The 23,821-nt window shown below is 30.6% G+C and overlaps 1 protein-coding gene across 4 annotated transcripts in view; it reads left to right on the forward strand.

Moving 5' to 3' along the window:
• The window catches only part of LOC142331066 (zinc finger FYVE domain-containing protein 1-like), a 78,262-nt gene extending 57,751 nt beyond the window's left edge, over nt 1-20,511 (forward strand). For all 4 annotated transcript variants that reach the window (XM_075376719.1, XM_075376716.1, XM_075376717.1 and 1 more), the window contains 3 exons: nt 2,541-2,706; nt 5,813-5,950; nt 12,285-20,511. In XM_075376719.1, coding sequence (XP_075232834.1) covers nt 2,541-2,706; nt 5,813-5,950; nt 12,285-12,520 — 540 coding nt within the window. In that variant the 3' untranslated portion in view covers nt 12,521-20,511. The remainder of the gene's footprint in view (nt 1-2,540; nt 2,707-5,812; nt 5,951-12,284) is intronic.
• The last annotated feature ends 3,310 nt before the right edge of the window (nt 20,512-23,821 follow it).

The following is a 23,821-nucleotide window of genomic DNA, read 5'->3' on the forward strand; positions in this document are numbered from 1 at the left end:
GTGTGTATATTATTTTACTGAAATCAATTTTTTTAAGATCCATATTATTCCTCTGTGCCATTAAATTATATTTAAATCTTAGTAAATAAACCACCTAGTACAGAATATTGAGATAAGACATAACTTACCTTAATTTTTCATGAAAGTACTTTCACAGGATCCCTCATCCTCAGTCATGATTGAAATAATTCTGTTATAAATTACTAACAGAATTATTACATACTATACTAAATGGTTTATTTAATTGAATTTAAATATATACGAGGCATGTTTTTAAAGTAAGTACAGTTTTGAAATTAAAAAAAAAGTACACTATTCTTAACAATTTTATTTTTACATAAAAGCCTGTACTTAATCTACTTTTGTACATAATTGCCACCTACATTAAGACATTTGTCATATCGTGCAACCAGCTTTTGAACACCATCGTCATAGAAGTCTGCTGCCTGACTTAATATCTACTGCAACATGGTTGCTTTGACACCATCATCGTCGATAATTTAAGCATTCGGTTACAATTTCATAGACAACACTTCTTGAAACTTGAGGAAACTCTTTAGATAGCAAAGAAATCGTAAAGCATCTGTTCTCTCTCAGTTTTTTGTCAACTTTCTGCACCATATTTTCAGTAATGACAGAAGGTTGTCCATTTCGTTCCTCATCATGAACATTCTGGCAGCCATCTTTAAAAGCCCTAACCCATTTTCATACCATTCCATTGCTTATTAATGTTTTCTCCATATACTTCATTGATCTGATGATGAATTTCAGCCACTTTCATGCCTTTAGCATTATGAAAACGAATCGCATCACGTATTTCACAGTCGCCGGGATTCTCGATCAGCGAAGGCATTTTAAATACTCACAAACAAACGTAAACGCAGTAGAATATTTCTGTAATGGCATCTGTGGCTTGCAAACAGATGCGGGTATACAGTGCGCATGTGTGGAATGCCGACCGCAGCGTAGTAGCGACGGAATTTCAAAACTTTAAAACATGCTTCATATATAATTGTGTGTGTGTGTTGGATTTATGTTCATGGAATGGAATGGAATGCAAAGTTGGCAGGAGTTTATTACTCCCTACTCCATCGCAGAACCTGGACAGAGTCCCTTGCTGCTGGATCATTCTAATCGGGCTTGTTTTTTAAAAGGGTTATTTTTAATGTCGGATCTAGTTTTTCAAGTTTTGTCTATTATTAATTTAGTGAATTTAAGACGGATTTAATTGCATTCCAATCCGTTGTTAAACCAGCGTTATCGAACCCATTTCATGGGCCGACCGCGGAAGGCTAGGCTTATAAAGCCTGTCCTCCCGACGTAATTCCCCTTTATGTTCATGGAAGAACAAATAACAGAGAAAGGTTAGCAGTGAAATAAACATCAAAATAAAAAAATGTATTTATAATTTCAGATATACAACAAATTCAATGTATCCAAGACAGATTCAGGATATTTGTTTATTTGTTATTATTTATTTACTCCAGAAAAAACAGGTTGATATCAAATTACAGTCTCATTCTGTTAAATGAATATTTTAGCATATGAAAAATTCCAAGCATGATCAGGGTTCAAACCCAGAATGTTTTGAATAAAAGACAGAGATGCTATCACTCTACCACAGAAATTAGCAAGTCATATAACTCTTGTCATCAGCTTCAGTGATAGAATATCATAGCAACAGCAAAATTATTTTCTTAGTACTTAACAATATTTAAGCAATACAGTAAAGTAAAATAATAAATATTATAATGCATTCAAAGTTAAAAATTTTAACTAGATTGATTTATATTGGCTTAAATGTCTGTTACTGTAATACTAATATATTATGGTGGATAATACTAATAACTAATAACCCTTTTACTAATAACTACCAGGTGATGATAATGCCCAGGCGTTTTTCACCCACATACAAAAAAAAAAAAAAATATGGTGGAGTGGTAGCTTCTGTGTCTTTTATCCAAAGAAGGTTCCGGATTTGAATCCCAGTCTGTCAAGCATAATCTTGTTCAATACAGAATTCTGATGTCAACACTTAACCAAAAATTCAGGACGCTGACATAGGCATTTAAGATCTTCAAGCAGGAGTGCACTACATCTGTAGCTACATCAAGCCTGGCAAGCTGGTAGCATCAATTGCATTACACGTGTGCCCAGACCCACAGTAGCTGGAAAACTGGTTGGAGAAAACAACAAGCAAGAAAACAGTATAAATGCTTTTTTTTAGCATTGAAGCAAAAGATGAAGTTAATTTATCGTATACCTAGTCAGAAAACTTCTTCTCAAATCCTAGCACCAAACAAACATGTTGGGGGCCAAATTTAAACTTCTTTTACATCCTGTTAATATATATTTTTATTGATTGTCTTTCAACTGCACAAATACCTATTTTCAGATATTACATATTAAATCATTGATCTAACTTGTGATTTAAATAGATTGTAATGAATATGGCCAAAATAAAAATGTAAATATATATTAGTTTGTAAAAAGTTTATTTCTTTTAAAAAATTTATAAATTTGTATATATGTGTTGGCAGCATTGTTGTGTGTGTCGCAAGTATTTTAGTCCTGATAAGACGAAGCATCATTGCAGAGCATGTGGTGATGGTGTATGTGATGAATGTTCTGCAAATGAACGTCCTGTACCAGAACGTGGCTGGTATTATCCTTCAAGAGTCTGCGATATCTGTTTTAGAAATCCAAGTGAGTAATAATAAATATATTTTTCTATATTTAATTATTTGCTATTTATTTGTGTATTTCAGTTTGTAATACATTTATAGTAAAACCAGACATAGATTAAGTAGATTCTTTTTATACTTTCACTGTAAACATTCAGTATAAGTATGGTTGATTAATTCTAAATGAAAAGAAAAATAAGTTTATCTTTATTTATTCCACTTTACAGCCATCTGAATTGTTTATTATTAGGAGGGAAAAATTTATTCAATACAGTAAAAATATCTTTCATTTAAAAACTGCTTTAGGTTTTTCTATAAAAATTTTTGTTATCACAGATACCATTTTATCCCAATTTCTTTATAAACTTAGCCCCTACAAAAAATTGTTTAGTGTTCTTATAATCATGCTCTGTTGATTTCATGAACCTACTTATCTCTAATTTTCTTAATAAAACAATGTATAAAGAATATTTAATGTATACAGTGAAAAGTTTCTATGACAGTAACTTTGTAAAATGAAAGGCTTGTGATACACCCTAAATAATTTTATTACAATTTCCACTAAAATATCTTGGGCAGCAAACATTTATAACAGGAAATGGGGTAAAAATAGATTACTTCAGCCTGTTTGTATTAATTTTATGCTGAAGATAGAAATAATTTAACATCCATTAAATCATATATTTTCATTATTTGTTTTAATGCTAATTATAATCAATGAATGTATTTTATATATACACATAAAAAAGCAATGTATATAATATGTTTTTTATTTGTGCAAAATGCACAAATAAAAAACATTTCTTCTTATCATCAAAGTAGACATATAGATGATATATTAAATAACTGATAACAGAATGTTATTTACTATTCCTTTAAATTTTACAGTGTGCTCGGAAAGTTGCTGTGCAATATGCTTTAGAATTATGTGGTGCATTCTGTTCTTTTGGCGTTAGGTTGGTTGTCCTGAGGGTTTGTTGGGTGTTGATCAGTAATAAACCAAGACATTAATAGTTAATTTGTGATCGAATGTGCTTTGTTTCATTTCATTTATCTGAATCAGTAGTTGCGAGAAACGTAATAATTCTTTCGGTAGAGGTACGCATTTTTCTCATTGAACACATCTTTCGTGAAGGTGACAAGTGTACTGATTTAGTGAAGCACAAGATTTCTGAAAACTTTCCAAATACTCCTGTTCTTCACTGCAATGCAGTTTAATCTCTTTTTGAAAAATTTCAGGCAACAGGCTCTGTTGAAGTTGCTGATTGAAGTGGAAGTTCACCTAAACTAAATGAACAGAAGCTGCTTGATATTTCTTATGCTATGGCCAAAAGTTCATCAAAATCAGTGCGTAAGTTAGCACAGCAGCAAGATATTGAACTTGCTACCACACATTAAGCTGTAAGAAAAGAACTGAAACCTACAGATCGTGTCAGAAGACTAAATTATTGTCATTGGTTTAAACATTTTATGACTGAAATTCTCTAGATATCCTCAACATTACGTTTTTTTTTTTTAGAGATGAAGTGTGGTGTCATCTGGGAGGGTATATTCACAAAATAACACAACTGTGGTTGACAAGTAAACCCCATAAATTACACAAACAATCTTTACACAAAGCGAAAATTGGAGTCTGGGTCGGTGTGAGTAGAACGCACTTTGTGGTTCCATCTTTTTTGAAAATACAGTTAATAGTGGTCATTATTATGCTGTTTTAACAAACTTCATTCGTCAGTTAACAGAAGTAGAAATCAGTCAAGGTTGGTTCCAACAAGATGGCACCATAACGCACACAGCTAACAGGTCAGTGACTTTTTTATGAAATGTCTTGGGTGAACGAATCATTTCAAGGGGTTTGTGGCCTGTAGAGTCACCCGATATGACCCCCAGATTACTTTCTATGGGGGGGGGGCAGCAAAACAAGCAGCATATTGCATGCATGATCGATGAACTAAAAATTGCAATAATAGCATACATACGAGATATTCCAGTACATCAGCTAGTTTAAGTGTTTGAAATGAAAACAATTTGAAATGTGTGCAGTATTGTATTGATGTTGGAAGAAGTTATCTTCAAAACCTTTTATAATCTATTCCAGTTATTGTAATATTCATTCTGTAGAATATTGAAATAGAAATACAAAGTAATAAATAAGGAAGTTTCATCATTATATTCTATTATTAGTACAGCAACTTTCTGAACGCATTGTATATAGATCTGTAAGTGTAAAAGTTAAACTATGGTATACAAGATTAGAATAAAAGATTTATTTATTTGTAAAAAGTTTAGATAATAAAATCATGATTAACAAAACAATTGTTATTAATCAATACAAGAAATTTATTTATTATTTATATATAGTCTCAGGTCTTTCTTTTCCTCTTGTTTCCACACTTAATGGATTTTTATCCATTAAATCAACTGTCTCCTACACTTTCCCTGTTAACACATATATATTCATTGTTCACAAGTTTGAGTTCAATTTTCTGAGTTCTTATCCTTTCTGAGGTTTGCTTCAGTTTTGAGATAATTCTTTTTGTCCATGAATAGCTGGTTATGTCTATCACATAATGTTGTGTTAGCCACTCCTGTCAGAATTCCCATAGACTTTACAGATACATCTACTCTAGCAGTCGGAGCACACACAAGTCATTGTTATTCTTTTCCCCTGCAATCTCCTGTTTCATGATGTTGGTCACCTTGCATTACGATGGACAAATGGTTAGATTTATGAGAAATGTTGATTAGATATTATTAAACAAAATAGTTTTCAAAGTAATTGATATCGAAGATTCCATAAAAAGTATAAAAAAGCCTTGTTTTTTTCATTTTCCAAAAATGCAAATGTCAAATTCTTTATGAAATAAATTTTTTTGAAAGTGGAAAATTAATAGATTTTGGTTTGGTGCATGTGCTAGTTTACTGTTAATGTGCTAGTTTACTGTGCTAGTTAACTGTTAGTTACAAAATTATAACTGCTCAAACAAGTTCGAATATATTCTTTCATTATCTGGATTATAATTATTTGTCAAATGTTTTTTCTGTCTATTTGATGGTTTTCAGATTTTGAGTTGATCAACTTATAAAATAAAGAAAAATAAAAAAAGTGTTTTACATATTTATTACAGATAATGGTAACTGTAATGAAACTTCTGTGTCGAGTGAGACTAGCCAAGGTGATGATAAAGATACTATTGTTAGAAAATGTGGTGAAGTTGTCGTTAATACTTTAACTTCAGTAGCTTCAGTTCTTGAACACCCTAAAGGTAATTTTGTTGAATTAACATGTTAAATAATCAATCTATAATACATTCTTTCAGGGTAGTAATTATTTATTTTTCATATTTCCCATACTGTCACATGTATTTACATTCTTATAAAGAGAGATTATGGTTTGGTTGACAAACCATAATTACATATGCAGTTGAAATCCTTAATTTTATAACTTGTCGGAAATGTATAATATATATAAAAAATAAATAACAGGGCTCATTTATTTATTTCTTATATATATATCATACATTTCTGACAAGTTTTAAAATTCATGATATTAATTGTACATGTATAGTCAACTCCTAATTATATGCGAGCAGTTTATCCATTTTATGGCTTAACCATGATACTTCTTGGAAAAAAATAAAGTTTTAAAAACTTATAAAAAAGCTAAAAATTTAAGTTTTTTTATTGTTCTGTGATAGGTGAATCCTTCATTCATTTGTTACTTGAATATGTGCGTCTTTTGAATATGGTAATGCTAAACTATAGTTTATTGTGGGATATTATTGTACGATAGTTCATTGAGAGACATTATTATGTTGTATCTTATGTAAAAAAAATCTGAAAGAGTAAAATGCACAGTTTATTAATCTTTTTTTTTAATGTTTGTATTTTTTATCACTATAGTTTATTAAGTGTTTGTTAATGCATTATGTAGTATGTACATAACTGTATGTATAATCTATCTATGTACAGTATTAGTAATAGTGAAAATCTGTTATATGTTAATATGTATTTTGAATAAACTTCTGGATATTACTTTTACCAGGTATGTAATAGTATAGTGTAGTGAATTGTATTTTATTATATATCTTAATATAATAGTGGAGGTAAATACTATACTGCAGTACAGTATTAGGTCATTTTAACACATATTCTGTTAAAAATTATTTTAGCATCAACTGTTATTTTGCTATGATTTTCGATTATCCACGATCCTCTTCCTGATTATTATCACAGATAATTGGGAGTTTGTAAGTTTCTGGTCCCTGTTCGGGCGCCAATTTGTAAGCTTCTTGTCCCAATTCGGACACCATTTTTTAAGCTTTTTATAAAACATCAAATTTAAATTATACATAAAAATAAAATGTTTAATGAATAAAAAATGAACTTACTACTATTGGGATTTGCAAAACAATGTACTAAGACTATACTACTTAGGTTGCTCTCTCCAGTTTTACGAAAAAGACAGTTACAATAACTCAACATATCAAAAACTGTTACTAACAGCAATGAATAAATATACGTCATTTATAAAAATAAAAAAAAAATGACAACAATAAACACATTTGACTTTGAACACCCATAATTAGTCTACTTGAATTCATAGAAGCACTATTACTTATCTACTTGTACATATCAGAATTTTACAAAATATCTTATTAATACTTATAGTACTAAGGAATTGGCCAATCCAAAATTAATTCTAATTATAATTTTGAACATAATTTGTCATAACATATGTTACATATTTAATATTTTTTTTAAAAATAGTTGATGGATAAGCAATTTTCTAATTGATCCATGAAATGTTTTTATGGAGAGGCCTTTAATATTAGTTTCTCATCCTGTGTACCATGTAAAACATAAATTGTAAATTTTAAAAACAGTTTTAACTGCATTCAACACATCACGACAAATTCCAACACATAACTGCGTCTTTCTAATTGTTCCAGCAGTCTAACCCCACCACCATTTCTCAGAATTATACAGTCTGTGTGAGTACGTGTACACACCCAAACGTAACGCTTTCTGCAGAAAAAGTTGCTTTTATTTACAAGCATAATGTCATATGACGATAAATTTTTAGGTTAAGAAAGAATTTTTGATAAGTAATGAATCATGCTGCGATTATCCACAATCTGTCTTTGAATTAATCAATTTAACTTTTGCATTTTAAAAATCATCTGTTGACGTATTAAGAAATTTATAAAATAAAATGTACAAAATACAAATAAATTAACCAATTTAATTAAGCCGTATGAGCTTAATTTAGGTCAAATTTATAATTGTTACAAGTTAACTGTAATTTTGATTGTCTCTTTATGAGAATCTATTTTCATATCCATGTACCAAACTTTGTAAATATTCAAATATTCAGCGTGTAGAAATTAGGCACCAAAGTGAATAGTCATGTTATTAATTGTCAATTTCATGTTATTTTCCCACATATTATGTTGAAAATGTTGATATAAATGCTTAACTAATAATAACTAACTAGAAAAAACTGGACTTCAAAATTGTCATTGTAGCACATCAGGTTGTTATCAACTTGAATCCTTTTGTTTGAGGGTTGAAAATAATTAAGCAAGGTTGTTAACTGAATGATAAAATATCTTCTGCTTAAATTTTGCAAGCAACTGTTCTGTTTTCCCCATTGGCATGGAGCTGTTGTGTACTGTTATGGAGAAGCAAAAGGCTGCTAGACGACAGGTCTTTCCTGTGGTTTTGAGTTTTCAGAACCACCACAATTTTTGTAATTTTCACAATTTGCATCAGTGTTTACTGTGGTTCCATGGAACTGAAAGTTATAATTCATCTGCCCTTTGTATAACAGTTAAATGGTTTGGTTTGGTATCCATATGGGTTTTTCTATGTTTCATAACTAACCATACAAGAACCCACCAAGCACAAATTTTTCTATAATTGAGATATAGTAGTGATTTCTCGATCTTTATGAATAAAGATTGTAATTTTTATTACAACCCCCTAATTTCATTCTCTAATTTCATCAAGTGTGGCACACTGATCCTGTTTGATGAATTTATTAAATGCTGTATTATAAATAATAAATGTTTTATTTATTAACACTGCAGCAAATAATATGTAATGATAGACCAGTTTGTTTGTTATAACAAATTTTCTCTTCCTGGATTAAAATTCTGATACCATCGCCATACTGATGATTCATCCATCACATTTGGGTAAACATCCTTGATTTGACAGTGAATATCACACAGTGGCATTCTTTATTTTCTTTTTAATTTTTAACATGCACAGAATCCATACAAGTATAAAAAATGCACAAAATGAATACGTGAGGATGCGTGACTGAGACCGGCTGAATAAGAATAGATACGCACAGGCTACCTGCACAATGAGGATGGACAAACAGACATTACTTTCCATATAATTTTGATTTTATTATGTTGTAACTTATTTTCTAAATTTATGGTTTCCAGTCTTTCAAAATTCTTGATTGAAAAAACATTAGTTGCTTAATTTTTATCGCCATCTTCATCATTGTCAGTGTTTTCAGTCTTGTTACTAGATTCTTTTTTTATTATTTATTTAAAATCAGTTCATTATTGGCTATAACCACTCACTCTCATGAGAGTTTGTATTACATTTGATTCTCTACTGTATTTCTTAATTATTGATTTAAAATTATTAATATGTACTAACAGACCATAAAATTTCTAAGCATTTATTTCCCTGCAGTTTTAGATCATAGTTTTTAAAGTTTCCCTTATGAAAAAAACACAAAATTAATATGTGATAAGAAAATTTTCACATAGAAAGAGGTTTTCATGAAAAATATAATGTGACTTTATTTGTAGCAAAACCATGGTGTGTATTTTTTATCATCTAGATGATTGTTTAAAAATATTTACTTTAATGGAAAAAAATTAATCCAGAATTGTGTAATAAAAAAGTTTTAAAAATTATTTTATTCATAAAACTATTTTACTAAAAAATAATTTACTTATTATTCAGTAGTACCTAAGTTTGTTGTTGAGTTTAAAACATCTTTTCAGATGTTTCATTATCTTGTATTTTATGTATGGACAGAACATTATTGTTTAATTAATACGCATCTACATGACACTTTTGATAAGTGTGCAAAACTTCAGCTATGTAGGTTCTGTAGAATTTGAAATAGTATAAAATATTGCAAATTTTCCAAATTAAGGTTTATTACTTTCATTATTTTAATTATAGAGATAACATCCATACAGTATGTTATTGTATAAGTGGCTTAAATAAATTCTTACAGTGTTGTAGAATTTTAAACAATATTTCTAATGCTTGATTAAAAATTGTGGCAAGATACGTTATTGTATTGAAGAATACTAGTTTAGAACTGGACTTGTTGACTACTCCAGTTCAAAATTCTCCGCCTAGTTCCTGTTTTCATAATGTTATTACAGAACATATTTTTGCCTTTGGTAGAATTTCTTTAAATATAACTTAAAAACAATATTAAATTTTTCACATTGAACCCTAAGGAGCCTGATTTTCCATATTGAAGATTATTGACTTGTCCATAATTTTGCTGTTGTCACCTTGGCTCTGATTCTTTAGTTACCATTTATTGTTTGTTCTAATTAATAACAAACTTGACTTTGTAAATCTGGTATATAATACAGCTATACAAGGTCTGTTCTGTCAGAGACTTCAGTCACTGATGGTTCTATCAACCCCGCCTACCGTGTGTGGTCAGCGTTGCTGCCTTCCGACTAAAAACTGGCTACAACTATCTTGCTTGTCACCTTCACCACATCCATGTGCTCCCATCTCCTGAATGTCTGCTCTGTGGTTGCGAGACAACCACACACCTGATTACCTGAGAGATTGTTCGACCCTGCACCACACCCAGCTGGATGAGTGCCAAGAGTTCACAGAAGCCCATCTTTTTTTGTCTGCGCGTTGCCAAATGGCTCAGCAGCCACAGGCAGGCATTGGCTAGTAAGCAAAGTCTGTTCAGAGAATAACCGAAGGATATTTTTTTAATTTTTATTATTAATTTTACAAATTATTATTCCGTCTCCTTCAAAGTCGTCCCCTCCTGTATTCACACACTTTTCCTAGCAATGTTTCCACTTTGCGAAGCACTCTGGATAGCTTAATCTGAAATGGCCTTTAAGGTCCATGATGAATTTGCTTTAATGCCATCAATAGTCTCAAAACGGCATTATTTCATCAGTGATTTCAATTTCAGAAGTAAGAAAAAATCCCAAGAAGCAAGGTTTGGCAAGTAGGCTGGCTGAGGAAGGACAGTCATCTGATTTTTGACACAAAAATGACGAATTGACAAAGCTGAGTGTGCAGGCGGCATTATCATGGTGAAGTAACCATGAGTTGCCTCGCCACAATTCTGGTTTCTTTTTGTAGATTTTTTCACGTAACCATTGTAAAATGCCTTGATAGTACACATGGTTCCCTAATCCACCTTGAAGCAAGAATTCAAAATGCACAATTCCGTTAAAATTGAAAAAGCAGAGAGCATTACTTTGACATTGCTTTCTTGAGGCGTGGAGATCCTTTGCCAATCCATTGTGATGATTGAATTTTTGTCTCAATGTTGTAGCCGTAAATCCAGCTTTCATCTCCAGTTATAATCCTTTGCATGAATGTTTAATCATCATTGGCTTGTTCAAGAAGTTGCTGACAAACATCCACTTGATGTTTTCTCTGCTGTTCGGTCATCAAACAAGGAACAAACTTTGCAGCAATTCATTGTATGTTCAATTCTTCAGTCAAAATGTCATTGCATGATCCAGGTAAGGTGCTAACCTCTTCTGCAAGTTCTCTGACAGTCAATTAGCAATTTGCTCGCTCCAGATTATTAATTTTCTGAAAGTGGGTATCATCAGTTGGAAGTCAAATACCTTCCTGGTTGAGGATCATCTATAGTTTACTGATAACCACTTTTAAATTGTGAAAACCATTCGTAAAATTGTTTATAGCCTGGAGCATCATCTCTGCTAGCTTGCTTTAAAAGTTAAAATGTTTCTGTGAAAGTTTTCCCCACTTTCATACAAAATTTTACATTGTATCGTTGCTCCTAAAAATCGTACATTATAAAAATCATTACTAACACTTAAACACGTTGCACTCAAATAACAGTAACATGAAAATTAAACGAGATATCAACAATCCAAGAACTTGTGGTTACAGAGGACATTATGCGAACACAGTGCTGTCAGCTTCATGTCACTAAGTACCTTCGTTGACGTATAATTAAAAATGTTCAGTTATTTTCTGAATATATCTCATATATTGTCTCATGAACAAGATATGCAGCAATCTACATACACGTCCTAACAAGTAAATCCACATTAAGTGTTCTGTAAACTTTCAGATTATATTTCAACTTGCACCACAATTCATTTGTATAACTAAATTAAAATTTGCATGAAATACATGGTCGTATATGAAAAATATTTTCTCTGGAGAAAAGAGTGACATTGTCTGAAGTATCATAGTTTGTAATATTACAGTTTTCTGCCAGTTTAATGCACGTCGCTGTCTGTTTTATCTGGATTATGTAGTTTAGTGTACATATTTCAAATAAACTGTATTTTTTTTTTTTTTATGTAGCATGGATAAAGGATTCTGCTAGACCAACTTACTGGGTACCAGACATTGACATACGTGAATGTTGCGTATGTAGTGAATCATTTTGTGGGCCAAGCGGAATTCGATCACAGTTTCATCATTGCCGCGATTGTGGTGGAGGTGTTTGCGCTGCTTGTTCTACACAACGGCGTCCAGTACCGCATCGTGGATGGTCAGAACCTGTTCGTGTTTGTGATAAATGTTCCAAACATGAATAATGCTCAATATATACATACAGTACATTATATTACATGATTATATATATTTTTCTGCTTAGCTTATATTCATATATCGTTTAATCCTAAAATCAGTTGTTAATTAGGTACACTCTTTATTGTTATTATTGTTTTAATAAGTGTTCATAAATTTAAAAAAAAAAAAATAGTACAAAACGTATTTTACTATAACATTATGAATTGGTTTTATAAAACTTACCTCAGATGAATATATATATTATAATAATAATAAATGATGTAAATTTCACACAACAATAAATATGACTTAACAATAGGATACTTAATATGTGATTACTTTCCCCAGTTATATAAAAATGTCACTTTCCTTTGCCTTAATTTTTTATCTTGTCACAAATGTATTCAATACAAAAGAGTAATTTGTTTTTTCATTTTTTTTAAATGTATTTTATGTATGTAAAATAATATAATTTAGTATATTATTTTATTATATTGTTTTTCCCTTTTACCTGAGCCCTGCTTATCTGAGTTTCTGTATTATTTAATTTAAAACGTAAGATTCTAATATAGAGAGCAGTAGGATTTAATCAGCATACAATTAAATGTAATGTGATTTTATTTTAGTGCTGAAGATTAAACCTGTTTGAGAAATTACTTTAAATCCAGTTTTTAATAAGTTAAGATTTACAATATGTTTGTTAATTTATTTTTTTTTTTTTTTTAAATAAAAAACATAAAAAATACAATTACAGGAATTTTTTTAATTAAAAATATTTGGTGTATTTTTAGCAGATTAATGGACCTGAAAATCTTGAAAATAAAATGATTTTCTAAGAATATATACTTCATTGATTCTAATTAAATATAAGATGTACTGAAGAAAGAAAGAATTTAAAAATGTATGCTGCCCTGTAATTTATAATAAATTAAAAATAAAAATTTATGGATAGTTAATATTGATGTTTTTCTTTCTTTCAATCGCAGTTGTACTTTTATTAGTGTACAATGCATTGTTATACAACACTTTTGTTGTTATACAACTAGGATGAGCAACATATGGTTAATACTAAAATGTTTTCTCACAACAAAGTTTAGTTTGTTTTGTAGGAAATACATTCCCTAGGTTCATCTTTTTCTTTTTTATTTGCTATCCAACCTTAATTATTTTCGATGTGGATGTCTACTTGATTTATCATGTTTCATCATTTATTTATATGTGTTTTATCAAACAATTTGTATTCTGTCTTTAAAAATTTTCCTATTATTAATAATCAAGCTTTTTTGATGTCTAAGATTGACCCATATTAACTTTGATAAATATATGTTTGTTTTAAATGATAAATGATATTTTTTTTAAAGTTTTGATAAGCACGTTAAATGCTCACAATCCAGGTTTGAGGAAATGTAAATTATAATTGGTAAATAGAAAAGTAATTTTGATTCACATAAGTTAAATGAAGATTTCAGATTGCAATGCACTCCCATCATCAGACCAAAAGCATTCAGATGCCATTCGGGAAGAAGTTTTTTGGTTGCAACATAGACACTCCTGATTAGCTTATATCGTGTTGTTAAAGCCAATCCATTTCTTTCCCAAATATTCTTTAAAGAGGTAACAAATCTGAGAGTATAATGTGAGAACTGTGTGGCATAAGCAGCCACATATGGATGGGCATTGTTCCTGGAGAAATCACATTGATATTTGCGTTTCTTTTTTCTTTTGTTTTTGATGGTGGTCTTTTAAATAGTGTCAAGTAAAGAACAGCATTTACTTTATGATTATTTCTCAGGAAGTCTAAAGAAGCTTTGTGATGGCGTTGATTAAAACACATTTGTTCTCTGGCTTGAAAAAATATATACATCCATTCAAATATATTTTAAATCATCTCCTTCCTGCTTTTACTGTGAAAACAATGTTAGTGAATCTTACAAGCTTGTAATCTTGTTTTTGTCCTCAAACACAACTGTAGAATCTACCAGTTTTGAGTAACTAAATTGTTTTTTTGATGATTGCTTTCATATTACTTCCAAATAAGTGCATTGACATATTTCCAATCTGTTATGGAAGTGCTTTTCTGGCTCTCATGCAGTTTATTCTTCACAATTCATCCTGATAATTTTTAAACACTTAGTTCCACATTACATACTAATATTTGATAGTTTATTATCGTCATGCTTTTTCATCAGTCTTCAGAAAATTTCGAACAATTGATGACGTTCTTAAGTCAAATTGTATTACATGTTTTCTTGCTGATGTGCACCTTTTTTTCACTCATTTTTCTCACTACTTGCTGTGCAGTGACAAAGTAGAAGTGAATGATCTTGAACAGTCTTTCCAAACTTCATTTTACCATTTTTACTATACTGCATTGCATTAACTGTGAACAAATTATAATTTATATTTGCCTTCATTTTGGATTGATGGTGACCAAATTTTATGGTGTTAATTTTATTTCAATTATTTTATGTAATTTTTTATCTGCTTAAGTGGTGACTTTTTTATTTTAGTTATTCAGTATTTTTGTAATGTAATTTATTGAATGCTTCCTTTATTTATTTTTTATAATGTTCATGATTATAATTTTTTTATCTGTATTTATTACAAATGTAGAGCTATGCTAAAAGGTTATTTAAATAAATTGAAAGATAAAATTACACTCAAAAACCATTTACAAAAATTTTATTTAAAATCTAAATCTAGTTGGCCTTGATTGTTACACAGTCATCAGTAGACAGTGCAGAAAATGTTTAATGTTTAAAATATTTAAAAAAGTAAATAAAAAAACAGTTGAGGCACAAACACTACTTACAAAACACTTGATCATGACTGTTGTAATACAAGTAACTTATTACTTCGGATAAAAAATGTATCTTTCTATTGGGATTACCGTAAAATGACAACACTAGTTCATATTACAATATTTGTTTTATACTGATCCATAAGTACTATTTATTTTTTTTCTTTATGATATCACCAAATAAGCTTGAAGCTTATTTATACCTTTCCTCAATCTCTACCGTTGCTTGTTCTAACAATTGAAATGGCCTTTATGTTAATATTATAAATAAAATCTTTGTAAAATGTTTTTCAGTATAATATTGTTTTCTAATATATTCAGCAGTTTAGCAAGTCTCTTGTTTATTCAATAAAAGTAATGAATTTTTAGAGGGGATTCTGCATTGATATTCTGTGATTGATTCCATTTTTTAATTAATAAAAAATGCTGAATTTAATTATTATTTAGATGCATGTTAACTTATATATATCTGGATACTAAATAAGGTAGTTTTTTTAGAATTAAAGAAGGAATTCTAAAAAGTTTAGAATTTCTTGCAAAACTGTTTGTTTTATATATGAGGGCTCAACAACAATCATTATGATTTTGCTGTATTCATAAGTTTGGTCTATTATAAATATGTTAGTCAAATATTGTTCTGCAGAATCTGATTATTTTAGATTAGTGTGTTCTTTGTAGGCTGTATACTTCAGTCAGTTTTCAGAGTTGGAGGATATAATGTATAGTAGGGATTTCTTTCTGTTTCTCTCTCTTTTCCTTTTTTTTTATGCAAGCTCTACTAAAATGATAATTCCTTTTACAGATTTTAAACCTTAAAAAAAATTATTAATTATTTCTGTTCGGTTCTACTTCTGGTCTGTTTATTTGAACCACTCTGTGATATCATTAATAAATATTATTAGTATGTTTTTGTAACATATAACTATTAAAGCAATGTAACTTACAGTTAAGGTCTAAAATACAGTTTTTTGTGTTTTTTACATTTCTGTAAAATATGGAATGTCAAAAAGAAACAACTGTATTGTCATTCATATCATTAATTTCTAGTTAAAACCCCTAGATTTATTGTCACATACAAATGTGACAATACAAGTGTGTTATTTAAAATTTGCTGTCATTACTAAACTTTAATAGTCATAAATCAATATCACTGTCCAACCATTTTAAAAGAGATAATGTAATCCAATAAACAATATTATTTATAATTAACTCACATAATCATGTTAAATCACTGATACCAGTTCATATGAATCAATATAATGTTATCATTGTAGATAAAAAAATATGAGTCACTCATGTTCTAAAGTTACAACTATGCTTATACTCAGTATCACAAGTTTACCATCACTGATATCCATCAGTGATGGTAAACTCAAATTTGGTAAACTCAAATTCAATCATTTTTTTTTTGTTTTCAGTTTTTTCTTTCCCTTAGGGGGTGGAAAAAGCTCTGCCAGCTGCCACCAGGCCCTCTCTGATGGCAAGTGCAAGGCTTTAACCCACTAAAAAACCTCCCCCTTTAGTAGCGCAGGAGCTGGACCTAATCTGTATGGTATGCACACAGCCATAGTGTGCGATCACACGGGCGCTCTTATTGCTGCCTTGGGATAGCCCAGGCAGCGTCCCCAAGGGACCATAAACTGAGAACAACTCCATAGAGTCCCCCCCCCCACCGTGGCTGGCCACTCACAACCATCTGGCAATGGCTATTCTGCTTCGGATTGACCTTCTTCCAGCTTGCCTTCTTCTTTCTTTAAAGGCTTAAAGAACGAAGAAGGTGCCTTAGATCTAACTATGGTAGTTATCGCAGTCACTATTCTACTCCAGGAAGCCATGTCTCTTAACATTATGCTGATGGTGTTATCTGCATTTACTGTACCTTGGTCTAGGAAGGCCCCTCCATCTTTGCACGAGAATATTACGTGATCACCGGTGTCCCTCTCACCACAGTCATGGTAGGTCTCTGCATTGCTCCTGGTCATTCCGTGTAAATATTCCTGAAAGTATTCATGTCCTGAGAGGAATTGGGTGGGCTCATGACTGATGTTCCCATGCTTTCTCTTCACCCAGCTCTTCACATCACAAATGAGCCTTTGTGTCCATCTTCCTGTAGCTGCCTCTTCCCATCTGTTATTCCAGGCTCTGAACATCATGTCAACGGCCATTTTCCTGCCACATCCCATTGCAATGGAATGTCTCATTTTCGCCAGCAGATCCATCTCGCCCTTCCTGGCTGTTTCTTCTTCTACATGGATTGTGAAGAACCGGTGCCTGTCCATCCATACCCCAGATATTTTGCCGTTAGGCTTGGCACACAATTTTTTCACTCACCTGGAATTGAGTGGGACTTAATCTCCGACGCCCTGTCATAACTACTATCTTTACTTTGTCATCAGCCAGACGCAGTCTATTTGCAGACAATCACCTCTTCGCTTGATTGACCGCTCCTTCTTCCACAGACATCAGTTCAGCATCTGTCACTAATTAGCACCAGTGCTAAGTTGTCTGCAAATGCAACCAGCATGACCCCTCCAAATAGTCGCTGCCTTAATATTCCGTCGAATCCTATGTCCCACAAGGCAGGGCTCAACACTGATCCTTGTGGAACACCCCTCTCGACCAGGAATTTTATCTCACTCTCTTCAGAGGACCCAACCTCATATCTCTCCTCGAAGTATTGCTAGACTATTCTCCTTAAATAAGGTGGTATCTGCCGATCCCAAAGTTCTCGGTATATGGTCTCCCATCGTATTTCATTGAATGCACTTCTCATGTCTAGGAACATGACGACGCCTATCCTTCTGGTCCACCATGTTCCTATGACACCTGACTGCACAATGTTCCTCACCCGTTCAAGACATCCAGCGTTGAACACCTGGCCCGAAAACCAAACTGGTCTGGATGCAATCTACCAGAGGCCTTCACTCCCTCGTTCAATCTCTAAAGAATCATCTTCTCAAATAGTTTCGCCAGGCAGTTTAGCATGCACAACGGTCTGTATGCCATCGGTGCTCCCATTGGTCTGCCCTTCTTCAACATGACCAGTCTGGCTCCTTTCCATCCTTCTGGAATCCATTCATTGGCCAATGCCATGTTCATAGCTGACAAGATCTTTTCTGGTACTGACTTTGGCAATTATCACAACCTCCTGAGGGATCCCATCAGGGCCTGGACTCTTACCGTCCTTAATTGTTTTGGCAGTCTTGAGTAGTTGACATAAGTTAAATGGAACTATTTCATCCATTACTATCTCATCTCTGAAGTAGCCTCTACCTCGAGGAAATAAACCGCACACATTCCTTATCAGATCTGCTTTGGACAACATCAGTACTCTTCTGCCAAACCTCTTGGTAACATTTCTGTATGCATCACCCCAGGAATCCTCCTCAACCAACTCACATAAATGTGTGTGTTGCCATTTGCTTTCCTTGGCCTTCACTATGGCCCTCCTGAACCCTCACCTGAGTTTATGCAGTCAGTACAGCTCCTTTTCCAGGTCCTCACCTCTTCGCTGGGCCCATTGTAAGCATCACCGGTTGGTGACACACCTCTTCCTGAGGTCTGATAACTCTGGGGACCATCAGTAGACTCCTCCATGTCCATGGATCATACCTTTAATGACCCCGCTTCTCTACCTGTTCTGTTGACCACTTGTTAGGATTTTCAAGTCGACGCCCTCACAATCCCCGAGTTTGGTGCTAATTGCAGCCTTGCGATTGGCACTCTACTCTGCTGTGATTGAATCCTGGTCTTCTCATGTTTGTCCCTCTTTTCAGGGTGGGTCCGTCAACTTCATAGCTTATTAAGCGGTGATCACTGAGGTTCCCCTCTAACACCTGCCAGTTCGTGAACTGCCTCATGTATCTCATGCCCACAAATGTCAGATCAGATGTTTCTATTGATATGTATCTAATTCAAGTACTTTAATAATTGTACTACATCTCAAACCACTGAAGATTTAACAATTTCGTATCATAATTTATTATACTCATTATCATAGATTTGTTTTTGCAGTTGTTTTGTAAAAATTAAATTTGATTTTGAAAATTTTGTAAGTTATTCATTACTACATAAATTACTGAAATATAATAATTAAAAGTACAAATCACTGTACTATTAAAGTTACTCATAAAAAACCGGCCCTTTACAAATGTTTGAAAGTTCATAATTCTTCTTTTTTTTAAATAAATAACCTATTTTTAATTAATTCTTTTATTTTTAATAAATAATTTTTTAAATATATGAGATGTGTCGTCACCTCTTCTGTCAATAATAGCATTGTTCTAAAGGTTTCTTTAATAGTGCAACTGGTAATTGTTTTTTTTAATTTATAACTTAATTAAGTCATGTTGAAATTTTATAAATATAACCTCTACAATTCATGGTGACATATAGGGTATGCTTCTTTATAAAAACAGTAAAAGATATTGTATAAATCATTCAAAAAAATGTATTAATTTCTTAAAAAACTTACAGAAAATATATTAGTCATCATTTTATAAACTTCTAAAATCACAGTATAAGTAATAAATCAGAGTACAGTTTCATATGTGAACTCCCAAATGCAGAGTTTATATTTTAAAAGTATCCATAAGAGTGCAGCACTTGATAGAAGAATGAAAATTCAGTTTTTGTTTGAGGCTATCATTGAACTATACAGCAAAAGGAAGATTTTTTTTAATGCTGATTTGTATAAGGAGATTTTTTAAATCTTTTATTTTTTGTTAACATAAAGGAAATGTTTTTTAAATGGTTTAAACTACTTCTTAAAATAATATAGAATCCTTAACTTCATTCATATGCCTTTCTCTTATGGTAGTGTTAGAAAAGTTAGACTTTAGAATATGCTGTAATAAATGTTCTACTGGAAAATTCTAGTATCAGTATTATATTTTGAAAATAAATTAAAATTGATGGAAAACTTTCGGATACTGGAATGTTTTCTAACCAAAATACTAAATATTTCATTTGTGGGAATGAGAGAAGGAAGCTGCTTGTACAGATAAGTTAATTTTGACAGCTCATAGAAATTTCTTTGTTGTTTTATATAATGTAACAATATACTGAAAGTTTGTACTTAGTTTTTTTAGTAACATACATTTTAATAATGCATTGTACCTGCATCGAGTGTAATCAGTATTTTTTTAATTCTTGTATCAGATTTTATTTATTTGTTTGTAATTTTTTAATTGAATAAAAATGTCTTTTAATAGTGTTTTCATGATTTTTTTCTTTAATTTATTTAGCCTTATTGAATGTATTGATTAGTAAGGCTTTCTTTAAGATTTAGTACTGCTTCAGAACTTTTGTTGCAATTCATCAAGAAATTCCTAAATACTTCAAGATTATTCATCAAATTAATTGAATTCATTGACCTATTTGAATTCATATTCTTCTACATTCACCCGCTCTCATTACCCTGTGTCTGGTGTAATGACATAATCATAAATTATAATTAATTTTTATTTTATCTATTAACATGTTTGAGGGTTTAGAGGTACATAAAAACATAATATGTTTGATATATGCTCTATTTATATAGTAAATAATGTGTGTTGTGGGAATATACATCCAGTGGCTGACTGTGGACAGTAGAATGGGCAATACAGGGAAATGATATCATGCAAGTAGATCTTAAAATGATGTAAGTACTGTTTGTCGATTTGATTTGTTTAGAGCTGAGATAAAATCAGACTATACTTTTGTTAATTTATGTCAAAGAAAATTTTCAATCTAGAAAAAAATATTTATATTTTTATTAATCTTTGTATTCTGAAATGTTTTTATTTTTTTATCTTGGCAATGTTTATTTTTAATTATTAGAACAAGTAAAAAAATCAAGAGTGTTATTTAAAAGTCATTTACAGGTTTATTTTGCAAGCCATTTTATTATTCCTCTTTTATTGTGTCTTACAATGTTGATGTATGAGAAATCCAATATAACCAGTGTAATGTAAATTTAGTTTTAGTATTGTAACAACTAAATTACTATTAAATACTAATGAAAAATTAAGCATTACAAAATACAGGGATACCTATTTCAATCCCTTCCTTAACCTTTTAGCAGTTGAATCTAAAACTATAACTCTGGCTGTCACACATTGTACTTTGACAGCGGTATGAAATAAATTGATTAAAATAAATTTGTCTTCAAAATAAATAAAAAATTGCTTGAAAGAGGTAAATGTGTAATAATTAGGAGTTTATAGATAATCTTAATTTAAAAAAAAAACATTTTAAAAAAATAATATAAATACACACACACACACACACACATACATACACATGAGGCATATGTTTTAAGTAAGGGCTCTTTTGATGTAAAAATTGAAATACGTGAAATACAAAAAACTTTATTATAACAAAATAAACTTACATATATATATATATATATATATATATATATATGCATACTGTTTTTCTACATATTTACTATTCACTGCAATACATTTTTGATATCAGCTTACCAGATTAATAATTCCGTTACTGAAGAATTTTCCCACCTGTTAATTATTCTGTTTTGCAGTTCCTCATCATCTTCAAACTTCTGTGATGCAACCATTGTTTTAAATGGAGAAAAAGGTAATAATCACTTGGTGCAAGATCCAGATTGTAAGCCGGTTTCAAATATCTCCCAACGAAATCATCACAGTTGCTCAGTGGCTTTGTTTGCTGTATGAGGTTGTACGTTATCATGGAGTAATAAAATCCCATCGGTTAGCTTCCCGTGCCTTTTGTTTTGAATTGAACATTTAAGTTTTGTAACCATTTCACAGTATGTATCAGCATTAACAGTTCTTGCATGTTCAAAAGATTCAATCAGCAATATCCCTTCAGTGATCCAAAAATCTGTAGTCATAAGCTTTTTCATTGAAATTTTTTAGTTAAACTTTTTGGGCTTTGGGGATAATGAATGCCGCCATTGCATTGATTGCTCGTTTGTTTCAGTAATTGAATAATATATCACTGGTCACAATGTGTTTCCATAAATCATCACCTTCACTTTCGTAGCATCTCAAAAATGTTTGAGATGTATCTGTATCTGATGGCAGCAAATAGAAAACGGCCCTTACTTAAAAAACACACCTCGTATTTTATTTTTAAAATTATTTCAACATTATTAAAAAAAAATTTTTAATTATATTACAAAATACTCCAGAATCTTTTTTATGTTCCTTATCAGATAATTCATAGATTACTAGAGAAATATTTTCTGATTTGTTAATCTGAAAATTCTGAAAAAATATTAAGTGGTGAATGCATAATGTTAAGTATAAATTAAATTTTTTTTCAAATTCATGGAGCTTATTATTGTAACAAAAAATAATAATTTATTTTTCTTTTTTCCTCAAATATTGATAATTACAAAACATAAAAGGCAATTTAATAATTCCAAAATTATATATAAAAATAGCATAGCACTTAATATCCAATAAAAAAGTTATCTTAGATCTTATTAGGAAATGTTATGCGATATATAAACACTTGCTCTAAAAAAAAATTAGAGTAAACAATTAATACATGTTTTTTTTAAATGACGACCATCTTTGAACTATATTTCATTGACAATAAAGCTTTTCATTGTTCAGTTAAAGTTAAAAATCAGTTTCTGAAACATAATTTTAATAAAAGTAAATCAATTACTTTTTTTATAAATAACTGATAAAAAGTAATTTGAGAAAATTACTGACTAATGAAATTTAACAGATAAAAGAATAGAGTCAAAATTATTATAACAGCAGCCATGTAATAGTAGTACTCATAAAAAACCTAATAGTTCTCATTATATTTTTAAAATTGTTTTAAATTTATTTTTTAATATATATATATTTAGTAAAAATTTCAGTTTATGGTGTTTAATTATTTATTTATGACATATAGTGCTATTCTTTGTAATAAACATTGCGCTATAGTATTTTATAGACTTTGTTAAAAAGAAAAATCAAATACAGAAACATTTATTCACTGCCATTTATATTTTTAACAGTTATAAATTGTTTCAGCAATTAGTAATAAATACGTACATATTTAAAATGGATTAACTCTAATTCATATATGCATGTATACATACAGATCATGAAGTAAATTAATTACCAGTGTACTGTATTATATGAATTTGCAGTATAAAAATGAACCTCTTTTAATTAAAAAAAGCTAGTTTTTAAAGTAATTTTTTGTTAACTGGCATATATTCTTAACATGAAGATTTTGCATAGAAAGAAGATGCAATAAGAGAAATAACAAATATTCAAATATCTTTTAAGAACTTGATAACTTATAGCTAAATAAGTTTGAATGCCTAAATTATTAACTATAATAAGTGCCAAAATTAATTTGCAGTTATCCATCAAATAGATTCCATCCAGAATTATTCAACTTCAATGATACTTAAGAATTATTTTGTTAAATATGGATTTAACTAAGATGCTACTCCCTTCTGATTTGTTCCAAGTTTTATAGAAACTTCTGGATTTAAGGATATAGTTTAATGTTTGCCTGGGGCACCCTTTTTCCATACATAATATTA

The sequence above is a fragment of the Lycorma delicatula genome, chromosome 10, assembly GCF_047948215.1.
Source record: "Lycorma delicatula isolate Av1 chromosome 10, ASM4794821v1, whole genome shotgun sequence".
In the NCBI taxonomy this organism is placed as follows: domain Eukaryota; kingdom Metazoa; phylum Arthropoda; class Insecta; order Hemiptera; family Fulgoridae; genus Lycorma; species Lycorma delicatula.